General features: G+C 43.1%; 1 protein-coding gene across 4 annotated transcripts; it reads right to left on the reverse strand.

The window, feature by feature from the left end:
• Window positions 1-951: 951 nt before the first annotated feature.
• gabra4 (gamma-aminobutyric acid type A receptor subunit alpha4) lies at window positions 952-18,795 on the reverse strand. Of its 4 annotated transcripts, none has more exons than XR_008416147.1 (10): window positions 18,213-18,795; window positions 18,029-18,147; window positions 17,355-17,422; window positions 16,399-16,619; window positions 16,023-16,105; window positions 12,859-13,002; window positions 11,120-11,272; window positions 6,997-7,253; window positions 2,153-3,358; window positions 952-2,049 (listed from the first exon to the last, which is right to left on the reverse strand). XR_008416147.1 is itself a non-coding variant. In XM_053879822.1 (10 exons), the coding sequence occupies exons 1-10, from the start codon at window positions 18,293-18,295 to the stop codon at window positions 2,831-2,833; spliced, it is 1,590 nt and encodes a 529-aa protein (XP_053735797.1). In that variant the 5' UTR covers window positions 18,296-18,795; the 3' UTR covers window positions 952-2,830. The 4 variants fall into 4 exon arrangements, 3 of the variants coding, with proteins under 3 accessions (XP_053735797.1, XP_053735796.1, XP_053735798.1); XM_053879822.1 differs by having other exon boundaries at window positions 952-3,358; window positions 11,120-11,167; window positions 11,234-11,272; XM_053879821.1 differs by having other exon boundaries at window positions 952-3,358.
• Between the last annotated feature and the right edge of the window lie 1,922 nt (window positions 18,796-20,717).

A 20,717-nucleotide genomic window follows, 5' to 3' on the forward strand; every position in this document is an offset into this window, starting at 1 on the left:
TTATTTTATAACAATGACGCTTCAGAATTAGTAGAACAAAATATGATTTTAAACCACAAATAAAATCAAATAAATAGTTATTGAGTTTATCAAAAGACATTTTACTGTGACTTAAACAACTATCTCAAACCACCGATACATTTTTCCATCCAGCCACTAGAGGGAGTCAACACAACATAATATTACCCAACGGAGTTACAAGAAATTGGTGTGATTTTTTAATATAAAATGCCGATTAATTTCCACTAATGGGTTACGGTTCCGAATTTCACACTTTCCTCTAATCCTTTTAATTTTGCCTCTTCATTTCCTCCTTAATCTCGTTTTATTTATGATTTATTCCAGATTTTTAGTTGGTAACTGAGCTGTTATTTCCTACCACCCAAATGTTTTGATGCCTATTGCTTCTCGGGTAGTTGACAGGTGGGGACACCCTGGACAGCTCACCAGAACATCACAGGGGATGCGTCGACAGACAACAGCTCACTTACACCATGAAAATTTCAAGTCATCAGTTAAGTTCTGTGTGTAATAAGGATGTGAGAGGAAACCCGAGTTCCTCGGATGAAAACTCTACATAGGAAGAATCAGCCCACGCAGGTCTCAGCCTGCAAAACTACTCAAACTCAAACAAAAGTCACTCTCAAACTTTGTTGTTTTTATGGTCCCTGAATCCTTGACACAAGCGTCTGACCCGGTTCTGATTGATCGCTGACGTGATCTCGAGGCCCGGAAACCTGCTCCGTGTCAGATATTTAAAAAAGCGCCAGCGGGAGACTGAGGAGCATCTTGAACCATCTGTTGTCCAAAGTGTTCCGGGACACAAAAAGAGCTCACAGCGGTCCCATCAATCACGCGGCAGTAAAGACCCAATCTGCTGTCCACGGCGTCCTCATCAGAGCTGTGTTTTTAGGATGAGATATGTGGAGTGCATGAGAGCAACAGGGAGGAAATAACTGCAAAATCAATTTCACACATGGGTGCGTTGAGGAGAGGTGAGCGGCGGCGATGGCGGGCCGCTTGATCTGTCCATCAGTCTGCCGTGGACGAGACACGGCTCTGGTCAGACCAACAGATCGGCTACAAGACCGGTTTGGCTCTTACAGTGAGAAGAAAGGCTCCGACTGCACCCGGAGTCCGGTGAGCGATGAACCCCGCACCATGATCAGACACAAACTAGGCTGATTTCTAAACATCATATTGAGAGTCTCACCGTTTTCTTTGTTTGAGCTGCAATAACGTTACGTCACCCAAATAAAGCTGAGTCAGACTCCATCACTGACAGTGAAATCCAATCTTCCCCAACTCCGCTAGGAATAACAAGGTCGGAAAATATTTGACAAATAAACACACAAACACATTTAGTGCAGTGAACTTTGTGTGAAAAATAACAACAACCAAAAAGAGTGCCAGGTAATTCTGGGTATCATTTTCAATAAAAAACACACCAAAATATCACCTGACATTTGACTTGCTGAAAATGAAAATTGCCCTCTCAGCATTAGCCCTTCATGAGCAGACCACAATGAATTTCTCTGCGAAGCTTCTGAAACCATAGTGGCAATACACAAGTATTAGAATATACAAACTGGTTTCAGTCAAGGTCTGAAGTGGTAAAATGTCATTGTGACTGGAGTAAAAAGTCACAACTAGTGATGGGCTGATGAAGCTTCATGAAGCCTCATTTTCTGAACTTGGTCGGTGGTGCACTGAGTTTGAAAATTATGTGATGCTTCATAAAATCTGTTACAAACAAAAGATTATCAAGTAGAGATCTTTGAAAATGAGGCTTTGTAGTATTGAGGGTTGATGAGGTTTCATGAAACAGTGTCTGCTGTAAAATGTTTGGACTTGAACAACTAATTCAGTGAAACCTCACATCATTTCAAAACCAAGAGCGCCTCAGAAAATGAGGACAATGTTTCATCAACCCAACAAGTCTGTTTCATGATGCCTCATCTACCCATCACTAGGAAATCACGACCTGATCTTAAGGAGAATGGTTGCGAACAGATGCCAGCGAGGTCAGTAGTCCAGTGACTGAAGGTTCTGAAAGCACAAAAGTAAGATGGAAACATGACCAACTGAGTATTGCAGCTTTAATTGAGCAAATGTTCTTGGCTTGAATACAAAGATCTCTGCGTCTGCTTACATCTGCACATCCGTCTCTTCCATTCAAGGCTGAGTTTGATCGACTCTCTGTGTTCCCCAGCGTTGAACTACAGACCTCCGCAGTGACTCTACTCAGACTGTAATCACGATCTCTGTGTTGAAAGAAGCTTACATCCTATTATAACAGAATTAATAACTACTGTCTGCCTCATCCGTCCTCAAATTTGATCTGCAGTGATTCAGTTTTTAATCCAACTTGAATCGGGTACAAGAGGCTTTTGGGTTCTGATCCGACCCGAAACAAAGGCCGCGCTGCTCATCCTTCGGTGCAGATGTTCCGTCTAATCAGACCGCTCTCTTGGACCGCCACATGACGGCCCTTTGACCGGCGGTCAGCAGATATTGGGACCAACATGCCCGGGAAACAGGTGCCAGTAGATGTGTATTTACAAAGTACAGCTTGGTGTCAGCGCGCACATCCACGCGTCTTCAAGTGCCAGATACAAAAATAGGAAAAGAGTCTCTGACTGCAGGCGGTGAAAGCCGACGTCTACAGACAGATCCAGTGAAAAGGACAGTGGGATAATCCAGTGAGTCAGATCTGCTTGATTTGTCCTCAAATGTGCTCCAGCTGATATCAAAGTGCTTCGTGAGCACATTGTTCGCATATGTTTGGTGTATTGCTTGCAGACACATCATCCGCTGTGTGTTCAAGAACTTAGCCACCCTTCGCCACCATGGTGTCCTTGGACAGGTAGACGACCCAGTAGACCATGTTGAACGCCCCAAAAGACACTGGGAAAAAGATCCTGGCGTACTTGTCGATTTTACTGGTTCCTCCCATGCCGGCGGTCGTGGGCTGAGAACATGGCGTCTGCTTCAGCTCCGCTTTGTTCCCCATCAGCTGAATGCGCTCCAGTTTGGGCCCCAGCAGATGCTGCAGCGATGAGGAGGCGGTGTTCTGCTTGCACGGCGTCGCCGCCGTCACGTCTGGCGTCGCGGCTCCTGCCTGGGGCGTGTTTTTGACCAGCTGTGTGGAGGAGGACGCCACGCTGATCAGACTCTCGGATTTGGGGCTGGATCGTGAGAGCGTGGAGGAGCTGCCGTTTACATCGGGTCGCAGAAGCCTGGCGTGCCCTAGCCCGGAAATGGTGGCAGTGGACGGAGCCCGCTGGTGGCTGCTGCACTCCTGCTGGGAGATGTAGTTCATCCTTTTTCTTAGGTTTCCATTTGTGTCCTGGTTTTGCTGTTGAGAAAAGAAAAATAGGTCTGAAAACATCAGACTTCATTGACACGGAGATTAGCCGTTACATCACACTGGGCCACCTTGTTGCAACAGTAGAGATCCATTTAGTGACAACAAAAATATATGCACATCTTGGAAATGGCTTGTAGCTCCATAGACATGTAGGGCTAAATTTGTCTAGTTGTTGCATGTCAGAACCAGCCTTGTAGCTGCTGAGCTGAAGTTTCAGTGATACTGTCCAGGGTAGGGATCCTTTATTCATCTGAGCTTTTGCAGACAAAAATGCCTTTGTCTTTTGTTAGTTGGCCTCACATGTCACCAGACAGCGAGCGGTACTCCAAAACGCATGCAAACCCATTCACACTACATCACTGTTTACAGAGACCTCCGACAAGGACCTCATTTCACATTCCAACGTTTTTGCAACCTCTTGCATTGGTGCCGATAATCTCACTTGGTTTGGTGAACCAACAGAGAAGAAATGGGCGGAGCCGAAGCTGGCTTCGCCGCTATGTTGCGGTGGTAGATCTGTTAGAGGTATGACAATGTTATCGTTAGTGTGGATGCCAGCCGACTGTTGTTCGTTCGGAAGAAATAAAAACATACTGTGGTACATGCATGTTGTACCTGTAGACCGTTTGAGTCACTAATGTGTGATTTGAGAGACAGTAAAAAAACGGAAGAGTAGTCCATGTTAGACACTGTCTCAGGCACTCAAATTTTTTTACTTGGTATGTTCTGGTCTCAGTCTCAACTTGTTCTTGGGTTAGGTGGTCGCCTAGATTCAAGCCTGCATGGCATCCTGAGCATGCCAGGAGTGCCCTGGCTATCTTTGTCAATGACTGCTTGGGTCCCTGTCCATCTATATGTGATAAAGGTTTAGCTTCCACGTCGTCAGCCCAGTTGATCCCTAGCAACCGTCCCTGGCTCTAGTGTTGATGCACAGCAAAGAGCCACATCCCCCACGTTTGTTTTTGCTGCTGAAACACTGACCATTAACCTGTGACTGTCTACATCAGTTTACTCGCGGCAAGAAGTCGAATTGATTGTGAAAAGGCAGCACTTCAGCTTTCGTACCGCAAAGAAATGAGAGAAGTGAGCCATAATCATGTCAAACATTCTCAGTTGGAAAATAGATTTTAATCATGAGGTCTGACTGCAGTTGAAGGCACAATGGTGTTTGCATAAATCTATGAACCTTGAACTCCTTCTTCCGAGTAAAAGTTTCACAGATGGCTCGAGTAGTTCTCCGGCATGCACTTGGCGCCGAGCATCAAGGGCTGCTCATGCATATGCAAACGCCCAATGTACAGTGGTGAACGTGAAGGTGGACAGGTGCAGCATCAGGAAGTGATAGGGTCGACTTCAGCACGCTCTCGTTTGAGGTCATTCACAAGCAGTGACTACGTGACTAAGCAAGAGGATAAATAATATTACACAAGCCATTTGCATAAAATCTATATGGTTTAAACGTTTAAACGGGGGGAACGCGGGATCATTACCATGCAGAGGTGAGTCCCGACGTGTGGAGAGACATAACATCATATTCTCTGAATAACTTGGCGAAGGGGGGAGGAACACGGATTGGTTGTTCAGGGAGGCTCATTTGAAATATCCCTCACTGAAAATTGATGGGTCAATAAATGTATTGATTTTGTTGCATCATTGAAAGTCACCCAGTATAATGGAATTAGAAGGCCGTCTTCAAGTGAGGTGTTGAAGAGGGTGGTCTCACTTTAGGCAAGCAATTTATGGAGTACGTTGAATATGGAGTAGTCCTCTACTTAGAAAAGCACCCACGAGTGCTTATGGATGAACGTCAAGCAGGATTATTATTGAAAAAGTTTCAGAAAGCCAGAAGCCATTTTTCACATATAAGTGAAAGTAAGAGTTGCTTCCAGAGCTATGTGACAGTCACGTTTACTTTGCCCTGCAAGAGACGTCACAGCCCTGTCCGGCCTTCTACCAAGCTGGAGGAGGCTCTGAAAATCCTAATGCTATGGTCACCACTGGTTAAATAAACAGAGTACAGTAAATGATATCTATGATTAAAAGACTTAAAAAAGGGAAATACTGCAGTTGTGTTACGTCGAAGCATTTCTGCAGGCGCTGATTCTTTAAGTGGGTTTATCTGAAAAGCTGCGGTAAATCTTGTCATATTGATCTGACACAGATGGCCTTCCTTCGGAGGCGTCAGCGTGCGACCGATACAGATGTCACTTATGGAGGATTTCGCTCATTTCGCACAAGCTTAAGACAGAAAGTAGGTGCGACTGCGTCAGGGCAGTAATGCTGTGTTGCATCAAAGGAGCTTATCCTTTGCGAGTTGATGTTTTCAGGCGTGGTGGCGCCCAGACATTGGCGAGGAAAAAAAAAAAACGCAAAAACACTCCACCCCTCTTAAAGCGTCCTGCAGAGTGTTCTTGTTATCAGGTTCCAATCTGTGAAGGTGGAAGTGTGAAAAGAGACGGCGACCCTCCTGCCAAGCACCTCGCTGGAGTCAACAGGAGCCGCTCTCGAGGAAGAGAGTATTAATTTTTCTCTCTCAGCGCCCCGAGCCTCTCTGAAACCTATACAGATGTAGACGGCCTTGTTGCTGTGGAAACCTCCTAATCCACTGAAGTGCTGTTGTCACTATATTGCATTCAAGCGTGATTATGCCACACTGGATTTGGACTGGAGGGGGGTGACTCGTGTAAAACAGACGCATGCGTTGCAATGTTATGTCAGCTCTAATGATCAGCTAATAGCAGTTATAAAACCTTCTTGTTTTAGTACACTCACAGTACACAAGAACGAGTTTTAAAAAGACCCTCATTCTTCGACCATTAATACTCTGTCGAGTGAGAGTAAACGATTTTTACACTGACCATTCAACAATCCATCAATTTTCTTGCTTCTGCTAATCTATGGAAGAGTCGCAGGGGCAGCAGTTTTAGCAAAGAGATCCAGACTACTCTTTTTCCCACTGCTCCTGGTTGAGTCACGCTCTACTCATCCAACTTTTATTGTGTTGACTTCTTTCAAGTTCTGATCGCATCATATCCTGCAAAGTGAACTAAGGAAAACAGAGGATAACACAGAGCATGTTTAAGGCATTCTGGCTAAAGGTAGGGTTTGCAAAAGGCCCATGTGTCGCGAGTGGTTAAAGCCTGCCAGTATACCTCACCAAGGAGGTGTTGAAGAGACATCAGAGCCTCTTTTAAACAGCATTGCTTGAGGAAGAGTGAGCATGGCTTTGAACCCCGTCGTGGCTGCTTCACAAGTTGACAATGAATCGAGTATTGAAGATCTCAGCCAACAGAATCGTACAATTTATCTCAGCTGAGCTTCTTGCGCTACGCAGTTTTTCACCATACTGTACTGTCAAAATGAAACGTTTTTACATGGCATTTAAATTCATCATTTAACTGAATGACCCTTTAGTTTTACTGAAGGGTTTTTGCAGTAAAACTAAAGTGACAGTGCCCCAACTGTGACTGAAATCTGCATCTGCATTCTACCCTGCTTTCCACTCACTCCTGAGCCTCCCCTACTTCTTCAAGTGTTTCGGCTAAAGGTGAAGCTGCACGCAAGCACGCAGGTAATTGCCACTTAAAGCCAAGTGCTATAGAGGTTTGTACTTGAACGCAAATCACCTGCAGCACTTCCTCCACGTCCTTGACTTTGACAGGCGTAGTCTGCGGTCCGGGGGGGCATTTGGGCGGCTTCTTTTTGGCACGCTCCAGCTCGGCGTTGGTGAAGTAGTTAACGGCGGCGAACTCGATGAGTGCGGAGAAGACGAAGGCGAAACAGACGGCGATGAACCAGTCCATGGCAGTGGCGTAGGAAACTTTCGGAAGCGAGTGGCGAGCGCTGATGCTGAGAGTCGTCATGGTCAGGACCGTGGTGATGCCTGGGGAAAACGAAAGAGGGAAAACTTCCTGAACTCGAAAGGAAACAGGAGAGCTCTGCTACGTCAGTGCAGAATAAATAGTAACAAAGATCATTTGCACGGTGCTTAATAACCCGTGTGCTGCTGCGCGTCTCCCATCAGCATATTTCATTAACTGATGAGACACGATGCTCCAAATATATTCCCCAAAACATGAAGACAATTCCGAAGAATCCGTCATGGCTCATATCTCAGACAGCACCTGTCTGTTTACAAGGAAAGCAGTATTCTGACTATAACAATTCAAGGAAGGTGATTAGTTTTGCTCTGCAGCTGAACAACAGCTAGAAAAATGGAGACAGTGAAAGAGAAACACTTCTCGTCCTGCAGTAAAATATGTTTCACTTCATCGCTTCATCTTTTCTTTACTTGAACTGTTGAACTGCTTACTCCATCTGTTTTCCCAAAACAAGCCTTTGGCTAATACATAAAAAAGACATGTATTTTCCAATAAAATCTGAAAACAAAGGGATTGTCAGGAGAGACAGCAGGTATCCAATGTGATGTCAGAGAAGAGCTCCAGCAACACAGTTACAGGCAAGAGAACACCTCGTCTCATTGGTGTAAGTCCTAAACCTTTTTTATTATCCAAGTAAGGAACTCATAGCATATAACAGCAGCCATTTCCCGATGGGTGGAAGTGATAACAAGGCCAGTTTTTTTAATAAAAAATGTATTCTAAGTCTGCTAATATGAATTAACTCTATGACCTCAATGTCAAAGTCGCTCACTCAATATGCAACGTTGGATCCCTCTGCCTCACATTTGTTCAGCAGGATCAACATACCTGGTCAAAATAAGCATCTGAAAAGTATTTTCACCACATGTAAGTACGCCAGTTTGTGAGAGCACAAGTGAAGCATTCATCATTGTAATTGTTTTTCCATTATTTCCATGTTTTACTCAACACAAATCGTTGCGCATTCCTCTAACAATCAGGCTCTATTTTCCCAAACTGATACTGTGAGCGATGAGCTCGAGTGTCCTGTTGTGAGCACGACAGACTCCAACATTCATGACTTTTCTCATCATCTCGTCTCTTTTCTTGACTAAAATTACAGCTTCGCTCACGTGCACTTGCTCAGAATCCAAGTCAACGCTACACACACATCTTCCCCATAGCTTAAGCGCTAATTCTGACAACTATAATATCATACAAACACTGATAAATTAAGTCTAACATCATCATCAAGAGGCTGTTTAGCCGATGAATAAATGCATGCATGAACTAAGCTACGCTGCAGATGCACAAAAAGACGACACTATCTTTGACAAACAGGTGTGTTTAGGCAAAACTGAAGGTTAAACAAAGATGTTTCAGTGGCGGCTCCACCATAACAAGACTCTAATCTCCCCTCTGTGGTGAGCCACGTGTGCGTCCACAATGACAAACCGTCAGCCAGTAGCTCGCATTCGCCCTTGGTATTATTTACCAATAACAGTAATGTGATTTAGAGAAAATCCCTTTTAGGATCAGGAACAACCTGTGCTGCCGCAGAGTCCTTCCAAACACAAATTCATCCCCAGCGCCCGGGCGCAAGCGGCAAATAATTGCCTGTCAATCATAAGCGGCTGAATGACATTGATAGGTGAACTATTGCTGGAGGCCACATACAGCGGAGGGAATGAGCATCAGATAGGAAACAGCTACGGGCGTAACAGAGAGGAGTGCCATCATTAAAAAAATACAGAGATATTCAACGACTTTAAGTATGTTTTTAAATGCTCAGCTTAGCTTAAATTCTTGCACAGTAAAAGTCATGAATGAATCCAGAGTGAACATGCCTAGCAAAGGGTTGATTTTTGAAATAAGTTAATTCATGTTACATGAATAGAGATTGTATTTTCTTGCCTAGATGAATCAATAATCATGTCGGTGCAACAGTGCTGCTCTAACTCGACTTTCAATAACACATCCAGACACCTTGCTCTGTTCCAGGGTTGACTGTGAGGACTGCAAGTCCCTATTTCACACGACCCACAGCCACAAACCACAGAATGAAAAACACAAGGCTCCTGTTTGACAAGTCATTTTCCTGTAAGTCCCTCTTGAAGCAAGAGTTTCCAATTTAGTGATACACTTTGCTTTTGAAGTTGTATTTTCGAGAACACTTGGCTTCAAGTGTAAGTGTCATAAAGGTTTAATAAGTGACCTGTATATTCAACTGAAGCTTTTCTTTTTCATTCATGCTTTTCTTCAGATTTGGTAGTTTTAGATGAGGTATTTTATTTGTATTTATTTTCTTTAATAAAATAGCTGATGGTTGTAGAACCCCAACCATCTTCATTGCAAAAATCGAACCCTCTTTGAGAAACATTTGAATGCTTGCCAAGATATATTCTCCAACTTGACCGACAAAACAGAAAAGACTCTCCTGACCTGCATTTATACTATTACATTTTTATTTAGCATGAAAACAAAAGAAAATAACTAGTAGTAATAAGTAGTAGTAATTGTGTGTCAAATAACTGTAAATATCTTGCTGACTTACTGACACAGGGTTCGATAGGACATCTCTTCTAGGGATCTTCACAAATTTTCAAAACTTTTTCAAGCCAACTACCCTGGACCGTGAAACCCGATTCAATAGGCCATGTCAGACTGGGAGTAGGGCGCAAGTCGCCCCGCAAGTTGGCAGCCATTTTTGAGCATGCCTGCATAGTTAATAAAATGAAAGCCATAGTCGCACTCCACGCTTCTCCTTCATTCTCACTCTTCGCACACCACCACCTCTGTAACTGCGCTTCTGGAACTGAGGCTCTGAAAATGCAGCTGGACGCCCATACTATACTCTCTACTTAGCTCCGCCCCTTCTGGTCTCAAGCCGTGGCCTGCTGTCAATACTCAAAAAATTAAAACTGCATGAGCGAGCCAGAGCATGTTTTTGGGATATTCTGTCTTCCATCTGAGACTCTGTATAGAGTTGCAAAATAAATTCCCGGCAGCGGAAAGTGAAAGTTGGCAACACCATTTTGGATTCTTCAGTCAGCCTTTAAAGGGAGGACTATCTGCTGAATAAATGATGAGTGAACTTCCAGGCACATGTCAAGAAACATTCGCTGTCTAAAATATGAAATAGTGAAATCAAACACCGTAGTCCTCGATGGAATTACCTTAAAAACACACCTCATTATTCCTTATACAGCAGCAGCGTTTCAGGAATCAGACAGCTGCTGTTCAGACACCTTGACCCGGATGACTAACCTCTCGCACCACGACGGTGTGATTCAACATGTCAACTCAATGACTCTGAAGGTGATCCAAGCCCCCAGACGCATGCCGACATTTCAACTCCGAAATCGTATCATTTGCTTTTTGAGCTCACACCAGGCGCACGCACAGACAGCAGGAGCGTGTTTGCTTTGAGCTGATGAACTGTTGAAACGTTCTCCTCCAGTTTGTCCTCCCGACTGCCACGCTCCAGTTGAGTCACTGAGGCAGGGAGTCAAATGTGGCGTCTGGCGGGAGGAGCAATCCAAAGACAGAGCTAACTGCAAACACAACAGAGCTTCACATGTAGCTCATGACGGCGTCTTCAATAGGCTGTCATAAAACTGTGTAGGCATCAGGGTAAGAAATGAAGAGACTTTGAATAACAGGAAACATAAAACCATCTCACTGTACTATGCATCAGGGATTATTTTGTCACTGGTGCTAAAAATAAGCTCTGCTGCTTTTATCAACGTGATTTTATTACCACTGATCTTCAAAAGCACGTACAGTAGCTTCAGTTGTCATGGAGAATAAAGATAACCGAGCTTTGATTGCTCTGTTTTCATCAAACAAGTCACAACAAAAGAGGTGTGAATGAGTGAGGAGTACGTACCGAAGACGGTGCGCGCCGGGACAGACTCTTTATTTATCCAGAAGGACACTTGGGAGAGGATTACTGTCATTATGCAGGGGATATACGTCTGAATCATGAAGTAGCCCATTTTACGTTTCAAGTGGAAGTAGACGGTCATCACCACGTATTCGCCTGGAGGATCGACACAAAGGAAGTAGGTTGGAGACCAGAATTACATTTTTGTCTTCATTAAACTTTCATTGGCCCGTAGGGTCTCACTTCATAGCATCAGTTTCAAGTGTGCTGTTTTGGCTTCTTAATAAAATGTGTGTAAAAACTCATGTGAGATTACAACCTCTTCTTTCCCTATGGCTCTACCCTTAGCCCAAACTTTTTTATTTACATACTGGATAACTGAAGCACCGCCCATGGAACCAGGAAATAGAGCATGAGGGTGAGCATTTCATTCATTTGAAACCCAATGTGTCAATATGCTGACTTCTGGGTCAACATCAGACATAAAAATTCCATCTGACGATTGTCAACATGTGACAACTGCATTGTACAAAGCCAAAACCTAGCTTAATAATAAAGCACTGAAAGTTGCAAATGTGTTGTACACAAGTTAATAAAAATATACTCAAAACAATAGGACGCACAAGGAGCCATAATTAAATGCATTCAATATCACATAAAATACAACTAAGGTGATTAAAAAAAGCTAGGTATTTTGGCCCTGTCTGACAGGACAGGGACGAGAGCTAGAAACTTGTCTCCAACTTTGTTTTTCGGGCCTCTAGGAGCAGCTGGTCAGCTGACCTGCAGGACCAGAGAGGGACATGTCTGTCAGATAGGGAGTCCTTTAAAAGCGCATCTGACAATTCATATGGAGAAAAGCTTTTAACAAGAAGACAGTAGAACAGCCAAGACGTAATAAAGGGACGGACCACTGTCTGCCCGGAGACTATGGTCTTCACCTCAGACAGCTGACTTAAGTTGTTGTTGTTGACATTAAATAAGTCAACAATTACGGTCATTTGGGAGTCACCTTTAAAATCACTGTCCATCTTAAAACCAAGGATCCTGATAGTGGGTGTAACAAAAACCAGCCACAGGAGCCAGCTCATAAGTCAGGAGCTCATCGATACCCGGTTACCCGGTCCTAATCCAATAAAACACAGAAATCTGCATTTACTTAAGCTATTATTGATTGCAATGTGCTTTATGAGGCAGGAGGTGGTGTTGGCACCCAGATCTCGCTCTGGAATGCCATGTCCCTGCAGTTTTCTCTCCACCACAGAAATGATTCAGTGATGCTCTATTATAATCTAATATAATCTAATATAATCTATTCCTGTTGTTGCTTTGGAGTTTTTTTTTTTTTTTGCAAACGGACAGCAAAAGGGTTGCTGTTCACACAACCACCTTGGCACGACAGACCTGGCTATACACGACACTGTCGTCATGAAAGGCAACATCTTTAAAGTCAATCACCATCTGAGGTCGGAAGCTAAAATCAGCTGCTGATTAAGTTTTCATAAGATGACCCGTAAGTGCTCTTGAGTCCAAAAGTGTTCACACTTTTTCAATATACAAACTGACTTCTTCTGACAGAATGTCGCAGAATTTGTGCTCTAAAAGCAGCCGTCCAACAAGGAATGGTGCATTATTAAACCTGGCAAAACGTCATGTAACTTTTTGTCAGTGCGAACTTTTTCTTCATAAAAAAATAAAGACTGTTTAAAAATCCAATGTTGCTGATCGAAGTGTCTTCCCACCTGTGATGGACTTGATGGTTTCACTGGAGACCGTCTGGCCGATGAGATCATACTGCACCAGGCTGGACGACTCAGGAGGGACCTCCACTGAGTGCTCAGGTCCTTTTGTCCAAGTGTAGATCATCTCTGTTTTAGGATAGGCATCTATGGACAAACAGCATCAATGATTAACAAGGCTGTCGGAAATATAAAACATACTGCATGATTCCTCCAGCAGTGATCGTTGGAGACTATTCAAATAACTAAACCTCAGGAGCAGAATATAGTTGCAGAAGCCTGTACCTCCAGTGATCCCTTTAATGAAGTATTCTGTTTAATATCGCAGAGAATGAAATTGCAACTTATTAATCTACTTTGAGAGATTCAGGCTCCACACCGCTGGATGTGAGCATCAAATGTGGCACGACTAGCATCATCTTTTACTGTATTTATTGACCGTGGCAGCTCCTCTAAGTGCTGTGTGCATGTATGGATGAGGTTGGGCCCTTGATGGATGCAGTGAAAAATGACAGTTGTCTTTTCCTGCCACTCCCTGTGGAGCTCCACATTGGCGAGATATCAGCTGTGCTGCCAAAATAAAATGACTCTGGTGTGTCATGGACTGGAACTCGGTGGCTACGCACGCACGTCCAGATGGAGAAGCAGAACAGGGGAGAGGGTGATGGAGAGAAAATGAAGGCAGGGCAGACAGAGGGAAGATTAACACACACACCCCCACACGCACACACACCAGCTATGGAAACAAGCTGCATAGGTCTGTGCTGTCCTGCGGCAGAGGAAGGGAACCTGACCTTTCCTGCGCTTCAGGCCACATCAGATGCATGGTCGCTGCCTCCTGACTGGAGGCCAGCCGCCGGAGCAGGAGGGCCAAAATGAAAAGAGGAGGATGACAGTGACAGAGACGTGAGTTCGTCCTTTACAATGTCATCACGCTGGGTAATTGACAGCACATTAACCCAAGAAGAAAAAAAAAACTCTTTAGATTCGCGGAAGATGTAATCTCAACTCCGCTGCGTGTGTCCGATAAGACTGAGAGAGAGAAGCTACTTGAGAGAAGCCAATTCTGCTGACCAGCGCCTCCGATATAAACACTGATGCTGAGTTAGGCCTTCATTGTTCACTTGGAGAATAGAACACTTCATTATTTATAATAAGCACCATTCAGTGGCTTACAAAGCACTTGAATCTTCAGGGTTTTTTTCTTTTTTTCAGACTCCATTTCAGTTCTGCGCTGAAGAAAGTCATGTGATCAAGCAAAACAGATTTGTTTCTTACATTCCTGAGCTACTTAAAACAGCATTCAAAAGGCTTTTCACCAACATGCATTGTGCTTCTAAGACCTAAAAAGAAGGTGGAATTCGTGTACACCCAAGCATGGCAACTTTGTGTCGGTGTATCAAACTCACAGTATTCATTCATTCATTCATTCATCATAGTCTAGTCATAGTGTCCTTCGAGATCAAACTAAAATACTGAAGCTCTCAAATGTGCTCAAAAATGATCCACTAACTAACAATCAAGTTCTTCTACAAATAAAGATGACACTGCAGATTAGTACAGTTGACACCTATTCCACTATTACAAGGAATCAAACCTTATTATTAGCATATTTCATGTATTCTGGGGAACCTCACAGTACACACCAAGTTCGGAGTACAGACACAAGGTGTCATGATACTTGGTCCACAGCATTGACACTATCTAGACACATTGATGGAAAATGTGAAAAATCATCTGGACAGATGCACAACTCCATCTAATAAAACCAACTCCCACTCAGAGACATCACACTAAGTAGGATGGTGATTATCGGTGTATCCATTTCGGGTCCCATTCAAGCACCAAATTGACCGAAATCCTGAATCGATGCAGCCAAATTATAGGGTCCCCATGAAGCCGCATGAGATGTGAGCAGAACACCAAAGGAAGGACAAAAAAAAAAGGTTCAAATACACTATATATAATAAAACCAGACGTCTGTCATTGAAGACCAACGAAGCACATCACTGAGCACAAATATAAACATCAATCGAGTTGCAATTTAACAAGATGAAAGACAATGGAAAGTCATCAAGCGTATTCAAATGAGAATACTGTCAAAACATTTGCACAATGATGAGCTTTAAGTTTAAAAATATCAACACTCTCTGCATCCCAAAATGGACAATATTTAATGAACCAAACTGAGACTTCTAGAGGGATCATAAAAACTCTGCTGAGGCTGCTTCTTGTGCACTTGTTGCAAATTGCAGTGCCTCCAGAATGGACCTATTAAGTCATTCAGCTGGTCTTCTGTGAAATGACTTTGGAACGTGTAAACAGAGAGAGCAGTACGACTTGAGTCTCATCGGCGGAAAGTGCGGACATATTATATCCAAACTGTAATCCATCATACAAAAGACTAACAGTGAGCCACGAGTGAGTTCTAATCTCAAACACTAGAGGTGACTAATTTATTCCCGCCGCCTCTGTTGCAACTCTGTGTGTGATATGAAAGTTGGGAAATTAAGAGAACCAGGATGATGTCAAAGTACGACAGCTAATAAGTGAGCTCTGCGTCGCCATGGCAACTAAAAGCAACTCTACGTTGAGGCACGCACCCACTCTTAAACCGGAGGAACTCACCCATGCTGTGCTTCATGTAATTCTGCCATTTAAACTCAACGGCTTTCAGACTTTCAGAAGAAATCACTGTGCTGAAGCGAGGGAGCACTCAGTTCCACTCCTCGCCACAAACTTCTCAACGGAATTTGGAATGTTGAAGCAGGACACTACACGATCAGTGACACCATCAGAGGCAATAGAGTAGAGGGTATGTCTATGCTGCAGTAAGCAAAAGGGACACTGCATCTGAAGCTTCATTACAGTTGCTGCTGTGGACACTTCCCAACTGTGACCCTGTGTCTTCATTTGGAAGTGAAGGAAATTTGAATTTGCAGGAACTTTTCTTGACTTCTTTGCAAGGAACCAATTCATTTATGAGGGATAAGTATTCAGTTCAAGGTGAATTTAAAGAGTGAGTGTCGGTGATAACTTTTTCTTCGCCTATGCTGTCGCCAGCTCAACTTCTCATGACCTCATTTACGTGTGGTTTCAGGGCAAACGTAGGCTGTTCTTGTTCCATTGTCCTCTTGCTTCACTCAGACGATAGGAAAAGGACTTACAGCTACCGAACTTGAGCGGGCATGCGTGTCCGTCCATTGGGAAGTCCACGAGCTTCATGGGACATTCAGCGCTGATCGTCAGTCTGTGGTGGGTCAGACAGAAACCATTACCACCAACATTATTAACAATAATAAATGTGAGTTTAATATTGAAACATATTTTTGTTTATCTGTAGCACATTGTTAGAGGCTGACATAAATATTTTTCTTTCATTAGTACAGCACTAGACTTAGATGAAGATAATCCACAGAGTAAAAAAAAAAATTCTATACTTCCTAAACACACAACATGTCACCACAAAAGCCTCAGGAAGTCTCTATGTACACAACAAATTCTGTCTCCACACTGAACCAAATAGAGAAAAACAAATAATACCTCATGGTGTAGAGGATGGTGCCGTTCTTCATGATGCGGAAGAGTTTGTTTGGTGCCGTCATGTTGTGAGCAACGGACCTCTTCCCGTTCCTAAAGAACGTGTCTGGTGTCCAGACTTTGGTCACCATCAAGTTGTTGAGCCTTAAAATCTCTATAGGACCCTCATACATCAAGCGGCGGTCCACCCAGGTCTGCCTGAAGAACACGTCCATGGTGTACTCCTGACACAAGAGTGACAGCGTTAGGAAGAGTCTTGATCATATTTCATGTGGAAAACCAAGATATAATCTCATGGATTAGAGTATGTCACAGTAATCTCACGAGTGGGTCAATGAAACCAACCATCTTGTGCCCAAACAGAGATCATAAGAAGCTAGTCCATTGTAGATGAGATTTGGAATCGCTGCTTTGTTTTTCAAAATTTGAAGCGTTTCAGTTGTGTGTAAAGTGCAAACCAACAAGGATCAACACCTATAGTGTAAGTATAACACATTTGGGCTCAACAGGAAAGTAGGGAATGAATTCAGAGTATAAAATGGAAAAATGAAATATAATCATAACTATAGAATCAGTGGAAAAATGCAGTGGCCATCAGGCCAGTGTAAAACTGGGCTCTGAAGCACGGAAACAAGCAATGTTGATGCCACTTCAGTCTCTAATGTAGAGTTGATCATTTTGTTGCAATTGTAATGACTGATTGAACTCTTGAGAGCATTTGGCATCTCTTCTGACCAGTCTCATTCCGGACATTACATTTGAAACGCTCCTCCCTGTCCAGAACCTCAGAATTTTTTTTTTCACTTTATCTGATTATTTACTATGATTCAACATAAGAATATACAATGAGCTCAAAACAATCTTCAGATTCTGCCCATTATGCTGCATGAGTGTGGAGTCCTTACGATTTGGGAGATAGAAAACAATAGCTATGAGAAATCACTGTTAGTTATACTTACCATTTCAACGTCTGAAACAGGCCCAAAACTTGTCACATAAATGTCTGTCTTGACCTCCGTTACAGGACCTACAAAACGCAGAATAAGACTTCCTTAAGATGCTTCATCTTTTAAACCCCTCCATGCCATATCCCAGCTTTCCAAACAGTCTATCACTTGAAGTGAGAGGTCTCTGCAACCCTATCTCGGCCATTCCAGAAGACATGCCACAGCTTATCGCCCAGAAAATGCAAGAAAGAAATAGATTTAAAAAAAAGTGAAAACTTAATCCATTTTGATTTCCGCCCCTCTGTGAATGAACATGTGTGTTCTTGGTATACAGAAGGGATAAAGTGCAGCTGTGTCGTGCATGTTCTTGACAGGCTGCAGTTCAATGAGAACATGCCAGGGAGTCAGACAACCAAATCCGCACTTTTAGCACTTGAACTGTGCATTAACCGTTTTGTCCCGCAACACGATTATATAACGGCATGAACGTGCGAGCTTAGAGCAATGACTCCTGCGAAGGCAAAACTACCAAGCTTACAGGGTAAAGTGGGGAATATGCGATTTGATGTTGCATGAGATGTCAAGGCAACTCTGCCTTGCGCGGGGAAGAGCTTAAAGATGCGCAACTTTGATTGAGTTTTGTCAACAAAATGACGCACTTCATGGACATATGGATCCACACGTACCTCCGAATCCAGGTCTGAGCCTGTTGTCGTATCCGTCCAGAAGTCGGTCCAAAATGCGAGTGAAATTCTCCGGGTATATCCGCTCATCTTTCCTGGTCTGTCCTGTGGCTCTCCTCACGCTGAAACAAGGACGACAAAAGCTCAAAGCTGCTGAAGCTTCAGGACCGCAGACAGACCCACTCACCAAGTGGTCAGGCAGAAAAAGTAGAGCAGAATGTGAGCGGGGAGCATCGCTGTCACCATCTCCTTCTTCTTGCCAGAAACCATCTTCACATGCCATACTTCAAGCTTCTTCACATCTCAGACGTCTTGACCAGGAGGCGGAAAAGTTTTCCAACTCGAACACACACCCTTCACCTCGGGACCCGGTCACCCTTCGCCCTGAACCGAACCGCCGCTGCTGTTGCAGCTGACACCCAGAAGAAAAGAAGCGCAGCTTTCTGCGCTCCCTCTCTCTCTCTCTCTCTCTCTTACTTTCTCTCCGCCTGTCGATGTGGTTCCTCTGCACTTTCATTCGCTCCCTCTTCCACTCCTCCTCTCAAACACACACCTGTTAGGCGGTTTAGAAGAGAATAATCCACTTAAAGCACGAAATATTCACCCGTGGTGACTTCTAGAAATCTAGAAGAAGTGAAAGAAGCTTAAAACTGGCAACAACTATTTATATGTAACTACGTGACACGAAGTTTGACGCATTTCCGGTTGGAAACAAAATGTTATTTTTAAGTATTTGATGGAATCTGCTTAGTTCATAAATCATGCTAATGGTTATCAATTGTTTGCATTTCATTGTTATTTTTTACATTTTAAATTTATTTTTGTGTGTAATGAAGGCCACAAGTACTGTAGCTTGCTAGTGTTTGTAACAGTGCATTTACAGTACGCATTTGTTATGTATTCAGAAGTTTCCCATTTGGTATTTAGTTAAAAAAAGATAGAATCGGAAAAACAGCATGATATTCCTCGACGTACACACTTAATCAAGCTGGATGCGTCTCTTTAGCTTTCATATTCTACTCATAATAGCTAGCGGGCAAGCTAGTTAGCTAGCTAGATAGTAGAAAAGAGGCCTGGTCAAAACACACATTACCCTCCATTAACATGTTAAAATTTAGAGTTTCTGTTCATTAAATGACTTTTTTTCAAATATCAATCAGTTTAAATAGTTCATTACAAGTGTCATTAACAGAGTAAATGCTCATGGTTGCTGCCATGGTAGTAGGATTAGTGTTTGGGACTGAGGCGCGTGGTCGTCTTGACTTCCATTCCTCCGCGGTTAGTGCGGCTCCTGTGTTTTTGCTCAGCCACGACTCTGGATCTAGTCCTTGATGTGGGCTGTGGGTGGTTGTAGTACAGTCTTGCTCATCCTGTGTGTGTGTGTGTCTGTGTGTGTGTGTGTGTGTGTGTGTGTGTGTGTGTTCGTGGACGCTCGGGTCTGTGGGTCGACAAATCAAGATGTTTTTCTCAGAGGACATGGACTGTGAATTTTCTCCCCGTCTCTAATGTGTGCATGATCTGAATGTCAGAATACTGCAACCGTCACAGAACATGGCAGAAACTGCCACAAGATATACACAATATCTAGTATAATAACGGTTTTAAAAGAATAAGAACATTTCAAAGAAAATATCAATTTATATTTATTTTTTATTTTTTAATGGCTTGTAATATCACTACATTTATGAGAATATGAATCATTAAATTAATTATTATATTATTAATATAAATTAGAAGGCTACTAGTATTACTACTACTACTAATAATAATAATTCTAATCCATATAATTTTGGGTTTCAAATCTTCATTGTTCAGATATGCTCCAAATGAATGGACACGTTTATTGACTGATGACAAAATAATTATGTTGCAGGAGCAGGTATTCTATGACATCACCAATAGGGAAAGTCACAATGGAGAGAAACAAAAGATTACTTATCAGATAGTGAATGAATGAATATATATATTTCAATCCCATAATATACATAAGCATGTAAATGTACATTAAATATTTACATGTGCATGAAGAACTACATAGATATGCATGCACGTATGCATTCCTATTCATTTCTTTGAGGCACTCCATCACGACTGTGTGACAGCATTAAAACTGCGGATGCAGCAAACATGAAGAGCACATTTCTCTCGACAAAGTTAGAGCCTGTATCGGAAATCAAATGGGTCATTCTTGTCGCAACACACACACACACACACACACACACACACACACACGCACACACACACACACTCAGGTAATAGAAGAACTGGGACAAGCCACATGCTGCTTCACAGATTTCTCTGCACCTGGGACAGGAACAAGTCCTTCACAGTGTGTGTGTGTGTGTTCACGCCAGTGTGTGTGTATGTAGCGATGAAGGTGAAGAGCGGGTAAATCTTGCAGGACAAACAAGATGTCTGTGTTCCACAACACTGGCTCTCCTGATTAGTTTGAAACAGTAAAGGTGTCAGGGAAGTTTAAAAAAACTGACAGGAAGGTGAAAAGACATTTCTGAAGATTCTTTAGATCCGAGCTCAGTGAAGATGTTGAAAATCCCCTGCTCAGCCGCCCACCCTCAGTACACCCACAGTAGACCAGAGTGAAGCAGAGTAGGTACCTGCTGTAAAGAATATTATTTAAATGATCCAAAAGTAACTTCTCAACAGGAATTTGAGGAAGTGCCGCTGGGGTCCG

Source organism: Synchiropus splendidus, chromosome 11 (assembly GCF_027744825.2).
Source record: "Synchiropus splendidus isolate RoL2022-P1 chromosome 11, RoL_Sspl_1.0, whole genome shotgun sequence".
NCBI classification, from domain to species: Eukaryota; Metazoa; Chordata; class Actinopteri; order Syngnathiformes; family Callionymidae; genus Synchiropus; species Synchiropus splendidus.

Excerpts from the sequence above, each read along its gene's own strand:
- gabra4 (XM_053879821.1), bottom strand. The coding sequence starts at position 18,295 with ATGGTTTCTGGCAAGAAGAAGGAGATGGTGACAGCGATGCTCCCCGCT. Across the intron at positions 17,423-18,028 it reads GCTCAGACCTGGATTCGGAG|GTCCTGTAACGGAGGTCAAG; the intron begins GTACGTGTGGAT and ends TGCGTTTTGTAG. Across the intron at positions 16,620-17,354 it reads CTGTTTCAGACGTTGAAATG|GAGTACACCATGGACGTGTT; the intron begins GTAAGTATAACT and ends CTCTTGTGTCAG.